The sequence below is a fragment of the Ictalurus furcatus genome, chromosome 8 (assembly GCF_023375685.1).
Source record: "Ictalurus furcatus strain D&B chromosome 8, Billie_1.0, whole genome shotgun sequence".
Taxonomy (NCBI): domain Eukaryota; kingdom Metazoa; phylum Chordata; class Actinopteri; order Siluriformes; family Ictaluridae; genus Ictalurus; species Ictalurus furcatus.
Genome location: NC_071262.1, coordinates 8,143,186 through 8,163,220, shown reverse-complemented (window position 1 = coordinate 8,163,220; position 20,035 = coordinate 8,143,186). Strand labels below are relative to the sequence as shown.

Sequence of the window (20,035 nt, the reverse complement as noted above, 5' to 3'; positions counted from 1 at the left end):
ATCTTCTCTCCACTCTGTTTTGATTATTGGACTGCACCAAATCCTTTTCATTTTTCACATATTTGTTCTATGGGCAGATGACAAACACTGACCAATAAATAGGTACACTGACCGATGTCTGAACGTAAAACTGTAATGAGTATGTGAGGCTGCAAATTGACAGGTATGTGCATATTTCTGTTAAAGTCATAGTTTTAAATATTGTTTATGAGTTCTTTGTTCACTTTATATAACAAACTTTCATATTTTTAAGACGCTTACCTCCAACATCTCCTTAAGGCCATTCTCTTTTGCTGCTTTCTCTGTTGCATTTAGCTGCAGGGTCACCTCATAGCATTCTTGAATATCTGTAATGAATAAAATATATTGCTATGCTTTTCTTTGTTTATTTGTTTACCTTCAAAGGTTAGTCATTCTACAGTGGGCTTTTTCATAACTATGATAAACCACTGGAATATGATGTTTCAAACACCACATTAAAGACACATACAGTATTACATGACTTCTTAATGAAGCATGTTACTATTAATGAAGCATGTTACTCGTGTCATAGTAACTGACAACAACAAAAGAGAACCGTATTGGTCATGTGAAAGGCCAGTATGATTAAAATGTCAAGATCAAAGTCATAAACAATGTCATGGCTCAACCTGTGCATCAGTCTTGCCATTGTCTGGATCTATAAATATCCTCCAGCAACTCCATCCAAATTTCCTGCCCATACTGAGTTTAGATGGCAGCAGCAGTCACACTCACTAACAGAGAGGCTGTTAATGTGATTCACTGCTGATAACACAGTGAAGTACACAGCACATTCCACTGCTGGAAAACCATCAGTGTCAATACTGCAGGTCACAACAGTGTTAGGGGTCCAGCAAAACTGCTAACACTGTCTACCAACTAATGACATCTTACATTTATATTTATCTACATCAATTTACAGTTCATTTTGTAGGTCTATTTGATTCCTATATCATCCTTTGTTATAAAATGTATAAAACAGATGGGCTACATTAGCTTGACCAAGAGACTATTCAAAAAGAATTTCATCTCAGTCATATACACAGACCTTTCCTTTCTCCCTAGAAATTCTGACCATTCCTGATGTTATTTATGTTCATAACCCACTATATTTTGTAACTTTGCTGGTGCAATTCCCTAAAGTATAAACAAATAAGTCATTTAAACACTGTTAAGAAGGTATTAACCAACAACAATCTTTGACTTTTAATGCAATTTTATTCCCACAGTCTTTAATATGACTACCACCTGCCGTCCTTCTTTTTGGCCACTTGTTGCTGGGTCTCTGAATACAGCAGGATCACAGTTCCACAGTGTGAGAATGAAAATGATGTAAATTATATGCTATGGCCTTCTCAATCCCCAGATCTCAATCAATTTGAACACCTATGAGAGATTTTGTAGTCACATGTCAGACATCGCTCTCCACCACCATCATCAAAACACCACATGAGGGAATCTTTTGGAAGAATGGTCTTCATCCCTCTGGTACAGTTTTAGAGACTATAGAATCTGTAACAAGGTACACTGAAGCTGTTCTGGCAGCCTGTGGTGGCCCATCACCTTATTAACACATTTTTATGGTTTTTTTTCCGTTTAATTTGCCATCTGTCTATACATAAGAAATGCTGTCTTTATTGCCATATGAGCCATGGAGTACAGCAATATGAGAAATATTTTTGGCCGTTGTACATTTAAGAGATCTTTAATTACCCGAGAATGATAAGCAATAAGCGAATGATAAGCAACCTCTGTCTTACCACTATGCCATGTTGTTCTGCTGATCCAGATCACATCACCCTCACACCATCTACAATTCTATCCCTTTTGCCATTTACTATTCCCCTACCTGGTTTTATTTCAGCTATAAATCTTTCCTCCATTGCCCTCTTCAGATCTTTATTTTTCACCTCTCCAGTCATTAACAATCCATGGACATGTGGTCACGAATCATGAACTCAAAATACAAAGCCACAAACAGAGCTAATGATATAGTGTTCCTTGGTGCTCTACTGTGTGAAACATGCTTTCTTTACTACTCCCATAAATATGTACCATTACAAAAGTACCTCCAGATAGAGCGTAGCATTTGCAAGGACCTAAAAGAAACTCTTAGCAAAAATTCCCAAGATTTGTGGCGCGTGTTTATTTGTGCATGAGTGGCTGTTAGGGGTCGTGTCGATGTCCCCCAGAGGTGCATTAGGAAAGACAGTAGAAGAATGAGGGCTATGTGACTCATCGTGGCTGTGTCTATGTAAGTCTGTGTGTGTGGGAAGAGAACACTGTGTAGGAGGTAGTTATGTTGCCCGGCTGGCCAGAGTGAGATGAGAGAGGGAGAGAGATAAAAGAGACAGAGAGATAAAGTAAAGCAAGTAAACTGCAAGCTAAATGAGCAGGACTCGCCTCTAAACAAAGCATGATTTAAACATTCAGCTTTGTAATGAATAGAAATGTTTAAATGTGTCACAAAGAGACATGGTGTTTAGGAAAGTTCTCAGAGCTGTCTTCGAACATCATGTAGGCAGTAATGATGCACTCTTTCCTGTTGTACACCAAGCATGAATTCAGTCCTAATTGGAACAGAAATGGCAGGAAGTACCTGCACAGGTCCTAGTGAGCTCATTTTCTTAATTCTGCTACATTCATCACTGCGTGTTTCAGCTGAATATATGAAATATTAAAACAGCCCACATTTCTTACTTGCATAAAAGAAATGTTCAATACACATGCATCTAAAGTACACGCAACAGTTGAGCGCAAAATGTTTTTGTCTAGTTTAACATAAAAATCATGACAGAATAAAAGAATAATGCCAACAATTTTTCTGAAACCATGTTTCCACTCCCCATTAAAACCACACACATTCCTGGACACAAAACAAAATGTACACATGTCTCCCACATTAATTAACCAGTCACAGTTCCTACCACAGCCATATTTCATATCTACTTTTTCACGTTTGTCCTAAGTTGGAATCTACAACCTTGTATCCTTTGGGCTAAGGAAATTGTATTCCATACAGCTAAGTCTCTTCCATACAGTACAAATCTGTGATGCCCTGACAGGGGTCACCACAGCACCTCTTTTGTGGGAACTGTGTGTTCCCCTGTGTTTTGTGTGTTTGGGAACAAAGAGATGAGCCTGCTGTTAAGGAAACCTTTGTTCAAAATTGTGCAATCATGCAGACATCCCATCAACCATCCCAGCCGCTCTCCCTACCTCCCACATAGCACAGAGGTTGGCTTGTTACAAGCAGGAGTGCAGTTCTTCAATACCATTATCATAATTACAGTATCACCTATGACAGAAGGTTGTATAAAACATACAGAAATGTACTGTGTTAACTCCTTAAACTCTTAGGACATGGAGGGTCCAGACATATATCTCTATATACCTCTCCTAACAGTTTCACTGTAGTTACTGAATAATTCATAGTAGGTACTGAATAATATGCTTCAAGATGAAAATCTGAATAATAAGCCTGATGTTTAAATGAATGAAACACAAAGTTATATTAACAGACAGAAAGTTATAGATTTACAAACATATACACTGTGAAATTATGCTATATTTACAGAAGTGACCACTTAGAAAAAGATCACAAAAAGACCTGATGGAAATTAAAATCATTTCAGAAATTAAGGGTGATAAAAAGAAATTAATCTGACTGCATGTATGATAAATACAATTTAAAAAAAAAAAAAAAAAGGCAGCTCACTGGTATATACAGTACTATGCAAAAGTCTTAGGCACCCTATATTTTTTTAGTACAAACTTTGTTATAGATTTCTTATTTTATGATTTCTACATTATCGAGTCAGTACAAAAAACATTTTAGATTCCCAAACACTAGTTTTCTAGCACAAAATGAAATGTTACAGAAAAGTGTTTGTATGTCAATAAAGAAAGCAGTATATTAAGTGGTAAGAGACACTTTTCAGATTAAAAACACAATGAAGGCTGTTGGGTTTTTCTGCAGAAATAAGAAGCAAATTCGACAGTCAAAGTCTCCAGAAGAACAGTGACTGGTTCTGCAAAATGCTCAATAAAACTTATAGCTCATTTCCTTACAAAACAAATTGTACGAGAGACTACTATTTAAATATAAATATACAAATATTGACTTTGTTTCCTTTACTACTGTTTACTGCTCTTTACAGTATTTTTTAAATGTAGAAACAATTAATTTCATTATTTTTGAAGGCATCTTTGCTCTACAGCATTTCTTTGCATGTGCCTAAAACATTTGCACAGTACTGTACAACAGTAGGCTTGGGGCCTGGAATAATGTTTCAAAGCCCAAATAAAGAGAAATATCATTAAAGGTAAGATCATGTTCCATTCACCCTCCCAACATGACACCAGGCCAGAATCTGTGCTGATTAAAACCACATGTTTTTACAGCCAAACCTAATTTGACCCCATTCTCTTCTGGGCCTAAGAGACAACTTGGGCTCTCCTTCACACTACAGTACAATCTGAAAACACACCCTGTGTGAAGCTGGTTTGTATCCTTCCTATAGAGAATGGCAGTCATTCACTTCAAAATAATTTTGTTAAAATAGCAATCCAGGCTTTTTTTCCCTCCAGAATGTATTTTCGTATTTATTTATCTGCATATAGTACCTTCTCAAGTTTTGCACTGCAATTATCTTGTGTGGTTTCTAAATCCTTGATTCAACTACTGATAGAATAATTGAGAGCATTTACATTATCTGTTAAACACACATGTAATTACATGATATCTAAGAAAGCACAAGAGTACTTAACACAAGAGCATCTATTATAAATACTCAATAACAAAGGTATTAACAGATATATGAGGAGCAGCAAAGTAATTCCTATACCCAGTGCTATGTTTCTGCTTCATCAGAATATTATCTGGCGAGGACACAAAGTAAGCCGTAAGCCTTTTAAGGTCACCTGGGATTTTGAATGAAGGGAGAACCTGTCCCTTTCATCACTACAGGCTCATAGCAACCCAAACTAAACCAACACAGTGCCTTGTTGTTTTTTCCTAATAGGAAAGTTTCATTAAGGTTTGGGACTCATAATTAAGAAAATACATAGCCATATGTTGATGGAACTAAATTTCCTTTGCAGAGAAGTAGCTCTGTAGGTTCCAGAGAAATAAAAAACAAAAAGCATCTAAGCACAGGATGCTTGTTCCTGTCCTTCCCAAACTGACTACAGGAAAATGTCAGGTTGCTTAGTTCACATGTACTGAAGGGTGCTCGACAATGGAGGTACCATTTAGCCCTTGTAACTCTTAAAAATGAAACTTTACTTTTTAAAATAATTTTCAATACTAAATCTAACAAAACATTCATTTAACCAAAAAATTGTGTGAACCCATCTCAGGCAACAACGAGCCTTATTTGTCAAGTTGGATATGAACAGGTTTACGTGTAAATGGCTTGGACGAACACAAGAAATGTGGCATTCGTGAAAATGCTAGTTCACTAGGACAGGGACTAAGAATACATACGTCTGAGAAGAATACGTCTGTCTGTGCACAGCCGTAATCCGCACACAAACGCCTCAGCTGACAGAAGATTTAGCATTTGCTTATTTAATAATATATAATATTAATAATATTATTTTTATTAGCATAGAAGTGAGCTAAAATGATTTCCACTTTTTTTTTGTCTTTCAGATTTTACTCAAGTCAAAATATTTTTCACTTCTGTTTTTCAGCCTTCACTCTCACCCTTCATTTCACGCTCCCAGCTGTCTGTGACTTGAACTTTTATGGAGTTTGTGGAGGTCACTAAATGCAAATGAGCTTTGTGACAGATGATCAACATACACACGCGAGTACGAAGAAAATCGTAAACTTTCCAAACGTTTGTAAATCCAGTGGAAAATTTTAAGTTTGGTTTGGCTTACATTAACACACAACTTTGCTAAAAGATTGATGAATAAGGCCAAATATCTCACATTTTAAAGGTTTTTTTTTTTGCATTATGCTCTTAAATTGATTGAAAGTAACGAGCTTGATTTTTTTAGCATACAGTATATACGTGCACATATATAATCTGCAAATGTACAAAATGTGATTAACCGGCGCAAATTATAATAGTAAGGGTAATCTAATGATTTACTTTGTTAAATTAATGATTTACTTTGAGAGTAACAGGGTTGTTCTTTCAAAGGAACCTGGGCTGGTTTTCCCAAAAGCTTCACAGCACAGAGATCATCATTAAATGATAGAGAAAGCATCGCACTGAATACTCTCTCTCCCAGTCTGAACTTTGCCATGCTATTGGGAAACTCACCCTTGGTCAGTCAATATTAAAAAAAGAACAATAAAACGTAATTTTCTTCTTCCCATGGTCTTCAGGAAATCTCTATGGAAATCCTGATGACTTCCTATTGAACATGTGACTTGTGGAGTATTCTAAATATTTCACAGGGGTGAATGTGGTCAGGTAAGAGGGTACAGGGAATGCTGTGGGGCACAACTAAAATGCACATTTTTCCTAACCTATAATGGGTGCCTTGTGCACATTAATGCAAAATAATAAGATTTTAAGGATTAGCGTAGGTTTCAGGGTAGTGCTTATAATGGGCGGGGGCAGGCAAAAATGCAGTTTTCTAAGTGCTGTAGAGAGGTTTTCTTAATGTTATTTATCTGTTATTTATATGCGCACAGGTTGCTGTGATGTGAAGGACACTATGTTTAAAATGACTTTTCACATTTATAAATGTAATATCAGTGGGACACCCCAATTGTGGTATCACCCTGAAGAAATAGGAATGAGCGCGAGCGATATGCTACATGAGCTTGTGGAACTATGGCATTTCTGGCAACTTTTATCATACCAGAATGGATTTTTGAGACTGATTACGTAACAACTAAAACACAGGGTTGAGTCCCAAACCCGAGCGCTCCAAAGAAACAGATTAGTGCAAAGCCAAATATTTTCTTGCTGCAGTGATTTCACATGGAATTTGCTGAAGTCAGTGTTGTCCAGCACGAAAATGATAAGACTCAATGTGTCCAGAGACATGATTCACCTAGAAACATATCTTACCCAACAGAGCCTTAAAGAGCTGGCTGCCAAAGATAGCAGAAACCTTGCCCACACTGGTCTTTAGAGCCTGTTCCTCTGGGCTGGTCAGACTAGCCTGATACTGCCTCAGCAGCCCAACGGCTCTCTCAGTATCTGCAAATAGAGGGAAAGAAACTTGGCTATGTGTTGCCTGTTTATAGCTTTAGATCTGTATGAGGTTGAACATGCTGCTCAGTGGTATACCATTAACAACGACAAGTTGACGTTTACTCATTTCCTCTGATTCCACATAGTGTGACTCTGCATCAGCATTTATACTGCTGTGCTCGAAGGGGCGGGGCCACCAGCGTGACGTCCTGGAAAACGGTTCTGTAGTTTTAAATTCCAGGTGATGCACAAATCAAAATACTACTCAGTTTAGAGTAATGTTTAGCTTGTACAACTGCCCGGTGTTTTCTAATGTTCTCCTGTTCCTGGTGTTAAGTTTCTGTTTGCTCAGTGCAAACAGTGGAGTTACAACGTGGTCCAACTTTTTAACTAATTGAAAGTGGGCGTCAAATAAAGCGACCGACACTGAGCACTAGACTTAAATCTATACATACTTCATCCTAAAAAAAATACATTAAAAAAAAAAAAAAAAAAAAAAAACACTTTTCTTTATAGACTAGTGCTGAACGCGCACAATATGATGGGAAGAAATTTATCCACCACTTCCTGTTTCCCAAGGAACTTCTTCAAGAGCGCAAAATTATGCACAAACAAACAAACAAACAAACAAACAAACAAAACAACAACCCTATCATCACTGTGGGGAAGTATTAAAAGGAGCAGTAGTCGCTTCTCATGCAGGAACACACCACACAAGTTACAAGTACATTAGCCAAAGTTAGCGAAGTGGACTTACCGTACTTATGGACCATCGTGAATAATTACAGCCTGACAGTTACACAGTCCACGGATACAGCGTTAATATTCCCAAATGAACTCAACGTTTCATGTAAATCAGTTTAAAGACCGTCCTTTCTCACAGTTTTCACACTCTCAGGGAGTTTCTTTCACTTTTGAGGCCATAACAAACTCTGGCCGCTTTACGGACACGTAGGTAGGGGCAGAGCTCAGCGCTGTGTGTGTGTGTGTGTGTGTGTGTGATAAGAGATGAGGGTGTGTAGACGGAGGCACGGATGATACACATGACTAACGAGCTGCTCACTCAGATTAGAGGTTAATGTCTCCCTATAAAATAAAACCTGTGTTTTGTGGGGTTGTTTTGTTTGTTTGAAGCACAAAAGTTCACGTTATTAAAAGATCCCATATTTCAAGCATTCACCTATGTTTAGTGCTCCTGCTATTAATTTTCCTTATTTACACAGGTGAGGACATTGTTAGAGAACAAAAGCTTTTGTTGTTGTTGTAACTGTGACGCTGAGCTGATGGGTGTAACTTGTTTGCCAGAGAGACCCGATGTCGTTTTAGATTATAAACAGGCCACGGTCGCCATCTAGTGGTGAGAAGCGGTGGCAGCCTCGTTGTGAACGCGATCAGTCAGACATTTTAAAGATTTTCTAAGAAATGTAAGCAGAAATTTGCTTTAAAATTTTGACAAATCGTTCCTTCAGTGCTCCCTCCAAATCTATGCCTACAAAACACTTGTAGGCTACGTGTGCTGTGAAGTCAGAGCAATGGCAGTGTCCTCCTTAGACCTACCAATTTTGAGACCTTTTGAGGCAGTGGTCACCAACTCTGTTCCTGGAGATCCATCTTCCTGAAGCCTTTAGCTCCAACCATATTGTTCCCACCTGACCATCTAATCATTGCCTTAACAAGTTCTTGATCAACTAAAAGAGGTGTGTTATATTTTGGTCAGAGATGAAAAGTGCAGGAAGTCAGATCTCAAGGAAGAGGCTTGGTGACCATTGGTCTAAGGTTTCCATCTCAAAAACTGCATCCTATTGTATTGTTTAGAGTAGTGCTTCTCAAACCTGTCCTGGAGGACCCCCAGCACTGCACATTTTGTATGTCTCCCTCATCTGACACACAGACTGCAAGACGTGGATTGGATGTGTCAGATAAGGGAGATGTACAAAATGTGCAGTGCTAGGGGTCCTCCAGGACAGGTTTGAGAACGCCTGGTTTAGAGGATATCATGTGATGTCACATTTGTAGGGATGTGTATAAGAAAACACCAACTTTGACCTTTTCAGTATGGCTTCCATCTTAGCCACCACATTTTATGGCAGCAAAGGAGGTAAATGATTGAATTTATATAGACATGGTGTTTCTGAGGCTGATATTGAATGTATGTAAAATAAAATAAAAAGTATATTAGCTACTATTTCAAAATGGTTTTAGTAATATAATGTAAATTTAACTCTTTGAAAACTAAATGTTTAGTTAATGTCCTATGTTGTGGACAACAGGACTGGTTACCTGTTTTTCTGCTTATTTTCACTCCTAAGGGAATGGGGCTCTGAGTCAGGAAGAAAAAATATTTTGCTCAGAATTGTTGAGGGAGACTCAGACATAGAGCTGTTGATGAGGATGAAGATGGTCAGCAATCAGTACTGGAAGATAAAATTCAGTGGAGAACACGTCAGCTGATTAGGAGCAAGAGCTGGGGAAAAGGGGATAATACTCATCATTGTACATTGTGGGTAAGATGTAACATGTAAACTAGGGTTCTGAGCTTAATTTATTTAGTTCAGTGTATTATACAAGGAGATTATATATTTTTAGCTGTACATTTTTAACACTAAGCCTTTTTATATTTTCAGCTGTACATTTTTATACATAAATACATACTCTATGCACATAAGTTAAAAGTATGCACACGCAGGCATATAATATACTCCAAGGGTTCATATTAATATTATTAAATTTGCTGCAATTATTAAATTGCTACAATGGAGAAGAGTATGATACAAGACTGGAGGCCCTAGAAGTAGTTTGAGCAGTACAATGATAAAAAATCACTTGAGGCTAGAAAGCAAAGATGACGGTTCCCACTGCCAAATCTATCTATATGAATGGATTCTTCAAGATTAGACAATAACGTAAAATAAAGCACGATCGTGATATTTCTGTGGAAGACCTAATAAATGATATTCTATGGAAAGTGAGGCCACTGCTGGCCAGAGTCCAACAAGCTGTCTCAATCTACCAAGACCACTGAAGGCCTCTTTAGATGAACGAATGATCTCTTTTAAGTGTGGGTGTCCTGCAAGGCAGTTTGTTCATCTTGTTGATGCCATGTCACAAGATTGAAAGTCTTTGTGGTTGCCAGTCCAAATGGTTTGATGTTGGATTTTGAAGGCTACAGATGCAAGAATGTATTCAGGGGTGTCAAGCCATACAAGAAAATGGAATTCTGCACAATGATCCATTTATTTATTTATTTTTTAACAAAATGGCTGCCACTAACAGCTGTATTCAGTATATGTCAGATCATCATGTCTTTGTGAAATGTAAAAAGAAGAGGCTCCAGTATTTTGATTTCAAGTTCCTGCTGGCTAAAGAAATGATTTATCAGGCACAGGGTGATGGAAATCAACAAGACAAGGTGGGCAGTGATGATTTTGAGATGAGCTGTGTTGATGAACAATATATTGTTCCAAAGAGGAGAAGTACTCTCAGAAAATATGGAGTACTGCCTTTGACAAAGATGGTCGATGCAATCAGTGAATCAAGATGCCGAAGAGCTGAATGCAAGGTAAACACCTTTGTGAAGTGCAACAAATGCACAAAGTTTCTATATGTTTCCAGACAGAAGAACTTCCTTGTGTACCATTCATGACTGTTACCCTCTTCAGACCTGAGTGTTACATTGATGGACACCCCATACTACTTATTCACACTTAACTTCAACATTTAAGAAAATTTAAAGGATGTATTTCTTTATTTTATTCATTTCTTCATTGTATTTGTATTCAATGAATGTCTACAGTACCTTTGTCATTTACATATCACACAAAATATGACCTGATGTCATGACAAGGAACAGACAATAAAAAATAAATAATGTTTTTGAAAATATTTTCTCTTAGACATATTTATTTCAACCAAAATACTTGTATTATGGAGAAAAAAACTTATTAAATATTAAAACTTTTTTCTGACAGGTCTCAGGAGGGTATACATGGGTCGAAGTCATAAGCAATGACTGTATCATAACAGAGGCTTAAAAGTAAGGGTTAAATGTCACTGAGGACCTCTTTTCACTGGCTGCACTACAATTTTTAGCCCTGCTCACTCCTATATCAGTGAATGGAGACCAAGACAAACTTACATTTTAAGTTACACACACTATTATAGGGTCAGGGTCAATATTTTATGATAAATGTATGTTATAGGAATTTTTTTTAGAATATATATATATATATATATATATATATATATATATATATATATATATATATATATATATATGGATGATGGGGTGATTGACATTTCAATCTTGTGAACATGCACACACTTTACAACATACACCTCAAGCTCTTTTTTTTAACATACCCTCAGTGAGGAGTTCTTCACAATTTTCCAGCACATTGCTCATTTTAATGACACAAACCAAAGTAACTAAGAAAAGACAAGGAAACTAGTTGAACAAAGACAAGACAAGGCAATACGTTAACAAAGACACACTAATCTCGAAAATATAACCACAACACAACTAGCACAATGCTCAGCAACAAGGCAAATTGCAGAACTTATATAGAGGAACACAAAACAGGTGTGCAAACACCTGAAGTTAGCTGGACAACAAAGGAAAAAGATCAAAATGTGTGAAGTTGCCCTGTACTGTTCTGGAAGGGAATTATCCATGGTGAATGTGACAGAACAACCCCCACCCCACCTCAGCAAATCCCCAGCCCCCCAAAGGCACAACTCCTGACAAGAGGGTCCTGGACGAACCGGCGAAACGGCTGGAGATGAAGAGAGGAGCGTCATTCTCGGCATAGCTCAACGGGACAGCGATGTCCATGGTGAGGCCAGAGGGGGAGCGACAACCACAGCAAGGCCGGTTACCTCACATTCTAGTGCTCAAAGAAATTATGGGCGCTTTCAAAACACTGCTTCAGGTCACGTGATTTCAGCAAACGAGACTTAGTAACTTCATACTGGCTTGAAACGTTTGGAAATTTCTATGGTTCACCACTAGGGGGTGTTGATCTCAAGGTGAATGAATGAATTTATATCAGGTAATTACTATGAGCCGGTTATGTAGGTTTATGAAATTGTAATAGTTTTTGTACTGATCCTTGGTCAGTGCTAGCCTCAGGATGCCTTGTCAATCATCTGATGTGAAATCTTGCCAAATTTCATTCTAAAAATAAAGAAGACATGGCCAGATGTGGGTTATTACGTAGGCGAAAGAGAATTTGGACAGTTTTGCATTTTGACAATCATTTCAACTTTAGGATGAGTGGAGGCGTGAAAAGACCAAGGTCTCTTGTATGTGACCATTTTGAAAACCTCCAAAACAACCTTTTGAGGTGTATGATTTGTGACCAGCAACTGACTTACACATTATACACAGCAAAATCACCAGTGTTGATTTAACAATCACAGTGTTGAATTCACACCCTTCAGTGTTTATATGAGTCCATTGGACTCTCATAAACATTCCTGGTGTTAATTCAACACTAGGTATCGGCCGATAAAGGCAATTTTTCACGCTATGGGCTATCATCCGATAATTTAAAAACATCCGATGATCGGGGTCGATTATATCCTGTCACTCAAAAGAGGGCGGGAAAACACATCAATTTCGTGCTGTGTGTAAAGATGATGTCTCTTGTGTGGAATGACGACAAAACTGCAGTTTGTAATCTCTGTAATCTCTGCACCGCTAAAATTTTACACCGGACGCTGCAACAGTGACGCGGGAGTTTCGGCGTTGAGTCTAATTTTTTATTTTTGACACGCAACTCACGCTGAATTAAAGGGCCAGTACACTGTTGAAAGATTTAAATGAAGATGAGTTGTATATATATTGAATAAATATATATTACCAGAAAATATATATTTGTAGAGTAGTATATTTCATATCCAGTTAATGTTAATATATAAAAAAGTTTATATTATATATTACTAGTTTGATGTTCAGTGAAAGTAGAAATGCTTGTGTTTGTGGTGAGTGAATGTGAGACTAACAGGAGGTTTTTTTTAGCTTTCAGTCAATGTTAATATGAATTAATAACATTCAATAAGTTAAGAAATCTTACTTTAATCTTCAGAATTTAGTTCATGTGTTAATGTTAATTAGAGTAGTGTGTTTTCTGTTTATGAGACCAGTTACTGTGAAACAACTTGTTGAAATGGAGAGAATAAAGTTTTTATTTGCATTTCTTTCAGAATATTATTAATTTAAAAGAAGGCATAAAAGGCAGAACTATCAATATCAGTATCGGTATCAGGCGATATCACTCTGAATAATTGGTTATCGTAACGGCTGAGAAATTTAGTATCAGTGCATCTCTAATAATAGCACAACCGTTGCGACCCGTTTTCAAAACACCCCTATTTCTGTCTTAATCTATTCTTGTCACAGTCACATCATTTCCCTTTCACACACAGGCCTATATGATATACTTTCTAACTACTTACAGATTTCAGCTTGTTCCTTGCATTACCTTGCCTTGGAGAACTGCTTTTTATTAGCGTGTTCAATACTTTTTTTCCTGTGTCATTCCACTTTATTACACATAACAGTATTTATGGACTTTAATCTTTGAATTCTTTATATTTCCGTATTTCTTCAGTTAATACCTGTGTCTGGTGAAAATTTCATGTGAATAACCTCATTGGAAATATTTTTACTGAAAAAAAATGTTGGTGCATTCAATACTTTTTTCCCACACTGTACATATATATATCATATTATATAATGTTATATTATATAATATTACATTATATATATTTGTTGTTGTTGTTGTTGTTGTTGTTTGTTTGTATTTCAGACTTTTGCTGGACAGACAACTTCTATTTTCAGGACTAGCTCTTTGCACAATAAGGGATGGTTTTGCTGACTCAATTAGGCTGACTCAAAAGAGGAAATGCCTCGACAGTTCATACTCTGTACTGTACGCAAAATTGAGCCATGGAGTAACTCATGTCTCAAGAAGAGGGATGGTACAAGAGGTAAACAAGCATTTCTATACTATAGGATTCACCACCTATTCAAAAATTTTTTTTGTGAGTGCTGTCTCACCTGTGCTAAATTTAATCCACAGGGAAACATAAAACAACCAACCTTAACCTTCCCTAAACCAGGAGGACCATTCAAAAACCTAATGATGGATTTCACTGAATTGACACCATGTCAAGAATACTGTCTAGTGATTGTGAGCAGTTGGTCAAAATGGGTAGAGACCTTCCCAACTGGGAAAGCCAATGCCGCCACAGTAGCTAAAATATTGGTCAATGAAATCATTCCTAGGTGGGGAATCCCTGTAAAAATCTACAGTGACAAAGGACCACACTTCTGTAACAAAGTCATAGACATCATTAGTGAATGGCTAGGAATAGATCTCAGAAAACACTGTGTATACCATCCTCAATCAGCCGGACTAGTGGAACGCAATAACGGCACTATAAAAGGGAAATTGAGAAAGACCATGAATCACACAGGTTTAAATTGGGTTCAAGGTTTGCCTTTAGTTTTAATATCTATTAGAGCCAAAGGCTCACTAGGACTCTCTCTCTGTATGAATTGCTCCGTGGCAGACCCTTTCCATTAAATACTGTTTTACAGGTACCCAAGGAGGGAGAAAATATCCATGATGACTTGGTAGAATATGTGCACCATTTTGCTAAACGACTTAAAGCTATTAGAAAATGTCTTCCCCAACAGGAAGACCCTCCCGTTTATGAGACTAAGGTGAACTCCAGCGATTGGGTGCTCGTCAAGGCGGGATCTGTTTGGATGCTGTATCATTCCATGCATCAGAGGGTTCATCATCTGTAGTTTGGATCACTCTATCACACATCAATTTATTTCTTATCACCTAATTCCAGAGACAGATGAAGATGATTATGTTGCTCTCGCACCCATCACCAAAACGTGTGCTCTTCCCATGCAAGATCTTACTAATGCTGAAATGTGGCAAACGTTTAATGATGATAGAGTATAAATGTCATAGGATATAATTCTCTGTTTTTGAAAAAATCTTTTGCTTATGAAGCCTTACTGTAAAACCAGGTTTTGGGAGCGGTAGGGTGGATGTTCTCATTTTTATCATTTATTACGTTTCTAATCAGTATGTTATGAAATGATGATGATGTTATCTTTAACGATAAAAGGAGGGAATGATGGAAATTTTTCTATTATGCTTTTGCCTTTTAAGAAAACTTGATGTTTTTCTTTAACTCCTGTAACCCAATGTTTGAACTGTTTGTAACATTTTTTCCTTTTAGCAATTTCCTCATTTGGGAGAGTGACTCAGTGGAAAACAGCTATATGGATACATACACTACAGGTCAAAAGTTTAGACACACTCATTCTTTAATTCCACCCCACTTTATTTGATAATAAAGTCATCAAAACTCTGGAGTAACACAAATGGAACTATGGAAATTATGTTATAAGAAATGCAAAAAAAATAAATAAAAATGATTTAATATTTTAGACACCCTTTTTGCCTAGAATTTCTAGAAATTCTTGGCATTTTCTCAACCAATTTCTTGAGGAATGGCCCTGAGATGCTTTTTAAACAGTATTAAAGGAGTTCCCACCTCTGCTGGACACTTATTAGCTGCTTTTTTGAATATTTCGCTCCAAGTCAAAGAGTTTTTTGTAAATAAAATATTAGTTTTCTAATGAAAGAAATGTATATGTTGGCACAATTATATTTTGTCTACAACACCGATTTCAAACATTTAATCATACATCTTCCGATTAAAAGCTTTTTAAGATCATGAGAAACATTTCAGTTAAGTGTCTCCAAACATTTGACCGGTAGTGTGTAAAGTTGTTTTTCAGACTTTTGCTGACTGGACAGACAACTTCTATTTTCAGGACCAGCTCTTTGCAAGATAAGGGCTGGTGTTGCGACTATATTAGGCTGACTCAAATGAGGAAATACACTCTTGTCACTTCATACTCTGTCCTGAAGGGACTTGGGACCAAAAGCTTTTGTCATTAAAAGGATTTAATCCTGACCGAGTTTTTTGACTCTTTTCTACACAAAATTACCCTAGACTAGATAATTAACATAAAATTGTCTAAAAGTGTATCATGGAATAAACAAAGGAGATTTCTGAGGACCTCAGAAAAAGGCTTGTTGATGCTCATCAAGCTGGAAAAGCTTATAAAAATCATTTCTAAAGAGTTTGGACTCCACCAATCCACAGTCAGACAGATTGTGTATAAATGGAGGAAATTCAAGACCACCGTTACCCTCCCCAGGAGTTGCCAACCAACAAAGATCACTTCAAGAGCAAGATGTGTAATAGTCTGCGAGATCACAAAGGAACCCAGGGTAACTTCTAAGCAACTAAAGGCCTCTTTCACATTGGCTAATGTTAATATTCATGAGTCAACCATCAGGTGAACACTGAACAACAATGGTATGCATGGCAGGGTTGTAAAGAGAAAGCCACTGCTCTCCACAAAGAACGTTGCTGCCCTTCTGCAGATCACATGGATAAGCCGATAAGCTATTGGAAAAATGTTTTCTGGGTGGAGGAGTAAAAAATATTTATGAATTGATTTAAATGAGAAGTGTTATGTTTGGAGAAAGGAAAACACTGCTAGAATAAGAAATTTATCCCATCTGTGAAACATGATGGTGGTAGTATCATGGTTTTGGCCTGTTTTGCTGCATCGGGGCCAGGACGACTTGCCATCATTGACAGATCAATGAATTCTGAATTATACCAGGGAACTCTAAAGGAAAATATTAGGACACCTGTCCATCTAATGGTTTAAGAAGAATAAAGTTAATGTTTTGGAATGGCCAAATCAAAGTCCTGACCTTAATCCAGTAGAAATGTTGTGGAGGGACCTGAAGCAAGCAGTTCATGTGAGGAAACCCACCAGCATCACAGAGTTGAAGTTCTTCTGTACTGAGGAACGGGCTAAAATTCCTCCAAGCCGATGTGCAGGACCGATCAAGAGTTACTGGAAACGTTTAGTTGCAGTTATTGCTGCACAAGGGGGTTACACCAGATACTGAAAGCAAAAGGTTCACATACTTTTGCCATTCACAGATGTGTAATATTGGATCATTTTCCTCAATAAATAAATGATCAAGTATAATATTTTTGTCTCATTCGTTTAATTGGGTTCTCTTTATCTACTTTTAGGTCTTGAAAATCTGATGATGCTGTACATAATATATATATGCAGAAATATAGAAAATTCTAATGGGTTCACAAACTTTCAGGCACCACTGTAAGATAGGTTATATATATATATATATATATATATATATATAAAAAAAACATTTCTGAAGATTCAAGATATTCTTTTAAGTAGAGCCCTAAACATGAATTTTAGAAGGTCAGACCCAATCCTGCAACTTTATATTAAGTCAAGTATTGGGGATATTCAAGGCAGGTTGTTAAAGCTGGTTTTCTTTATTTACACTGTATTTTATATCAAAATTTTAGTTGGTAAAATTATGGAATTAATTATAAACAGCTACAACACAAAACATGGCTATTCATCTACCTCATTGCTCCATCTATAAAAGGATTTTGAGGTGGAGATATGAGTGTAGGAAATACAGGTGGATTGTTTAGATAGTGGCATAAAGTAAACAATATATTCATCACTTAGATTTAAATCAGTTAGTTGTGTGAAAAATTGATTAAAATAACAGATAATTCTGGTTCCCAAGCGGTACAACAGGAAACTGTACACATGCTATTTTCAGGAAATCATGGGTTTGAATCCTGATAATGAAACAGCCATCTGTGGCCATGCTGTCTCAGTCGGAGGAATGTCGGAAGAATACCCTCTCTCCCAAAAAAAACATTTGATTATAATTAGTCAAAAGATGATAATTAAAGCATTTGTTCATATAATATTTGTTCATATACAGCAAGTCCACTTGTCAGTTAAAAAAAAAAATTGCTTTTCAGGTCATGGAAAAGTCAATTTGAATAAGACTCAGAAGCCCACAGTTTAGACTATATACAACAATTTCATATATTGCTATTGGAATCTCAAAGCCAAGTGCACAATTTAGTTTCTGATATCAAAAAACCTTTGACTTTTGGGAAACTCATTTGAGGTTCTTAAGTGTTTGTGAACCTCAGGGGCACTCAGTTATAGAAGTTAAAAAATGGTACAACAATACATGGTACAATATTATTGAAATATAAACATTGGTGTCATCTAATGTAAACATTACAGACCAAAATAAAAGGTGGCTTAGTCTACTTAAAAGTTCCCAATCAGGTCACTGTTTCAATAACCAGGCTTTTCAAACGCGAGTGATTAAAATCAATATAAACTAATCCACAAACTAACTAGAATCATAAACAAAATAAAACAAAAATGTTTTTATTTCTCGTATTCTCAGAAAAACATCTGGGAAGTTAAAACCCTTACCAGAAGCTTAACAAATTCAGATGCCTTTCACAAACTTTTCTCAACTGTAAACTATTATTGAAATGCAGCAGTTATGGGTTTGGGCACAGACAAAAACCTGATTGTAAAAGTCAGTAAAACAAGAAAAGCAAGCTCCTTTCAGTAAAAGGAAGCAGTGACTCAGTGGCTCAAATGTTCAAATCAAGAACTGGTTAGTGTTAAACTGTCCTTCTATTACTGAGCAATATTTAGAAATCAACAACCTGAAACACCTAAAAATCAGTAAACTCCGACCAAAACACTAAGAACAGCTTTCAAACATGGATGAAACAGTCAAAGACAAAAGTATATCAGTGGTGCTAAACATTTAAACCTACAATTTAGACAAGACTGACATTAAGACACAAGCACACTAAGGTTTTAAAGTATGAGACATCTGATTAACCCAGTTATAAACAGGACTACTGTACTATATACTCTATGATCAAAAAATGATCATTAATCACAGTCAAATCATTCTAGAATTTAGGCTAAATACCTTTGGCATGTGTAAATGACTGTGTAAAAGCTGAAGGGCAGAATAATATTGGGTATTTATTCAGAAACAGTTATATTAGCTGCTTCATTTCTAATCTTATGGACAAGATTTTTTCCCCACTTTTTTTTTTTTCTTAAAAAGACCTAGAATCTAAAACAGCAAACATTTCATATAGTTTATGTACCATATCTTTCTCATTCTGTCATATTTTACCAGGCAGAGATTCACCATTCAGCTCGGTAACATTTGACATGTGTGCCTGGAGCCAATTTCTGCATTGTGGAACTATTTATTTATTTATTAAAAATGAAAGCATTCATCATCATCATTACTGTAGCATTAACATAGTGCCATGATGGGAGCTGTATTGGGAGTAGAGAAGGTTTAAAGCTTTTCATTAGTATTATAAACATTAACAAATATCAAAAAGGACATATACTATACATTCAGTGATGTTTTTTTTCCTAAGGAGAGGATATAATGTCATGAGTTGTTTTTTTTTTTATAGGCAACTTTAAATTGATCTGTTTCTGAAAAAAATTGACCGATTTCAAATCAAACTTTTTGTTTTAAATAAATGCCAAATCATCATGATTGTACCTTGAATTAAGCAAAGCAACATTTTAATGGAAGTCATTTCATCTGCATATGTTTTTTAATTCTTATTAAACATTATGTTGAACAAGAGATCCTTATATAAAGCAGAGGTTCCCATCTCTGATCCAGTGTGATTTCCCTGCTCTATTACCAGTGATTTCCCTGCTCTATAATTAGTGATATAATCACTAATTACATGAATAGATCAGCCAGTAAAGAAAAAGGCACTAAAACAAAAAAACTATAAGCAATATCCCCTTTTTCATTCTTTCAAAGATTACTATTTTTTTTTTTTTTTTTTTTTTTTTTTTTTTTTTTTTTTTTTAAAGT

At 36.4% G+C, this 20,035-nt stretch overlaps 1 protein-coding gene across 4 annotated transcripts in view; it reads right to left on the bottom strand.

Moving 5' to 3' along the window:
• Positions 1-8,315, bottom strand: part of dlg3 (discs, large homolog 3 (Drosophila)) — a 96,186-nt gene extending 87,871 nt beyond the window's left edge. For 2 of the 4 annotated variants that reach the window (XM_053630509.1, XM_053630511.1), the window contains exons 1-3: positions 7,942-8,315; positions 7,059-7,190; positions 262-347 (exon numbers count right to left, since the gene is read on the bottom strand). In XM_053630509.1, coding sequence (XP_053486484.1) covers positions 262-347; positions 7,059-7,190; positions 7,942-7,957 — 234 coding nt within the window. In that variant the 5' untranslated portion in view covers positions 7,958-8,315. The remainder of the gene's footprint in view (positions 1-261; positions 348-7,058; positions 7,191-7,941) is intronic. The other 2 variants (XM_053630510.1, XM_053630512.1) reach the window with 2 other exon arrangements.
• Between the last annotated feature and the right edge of the window lie 11,720 nt (positions 8,316-20,035).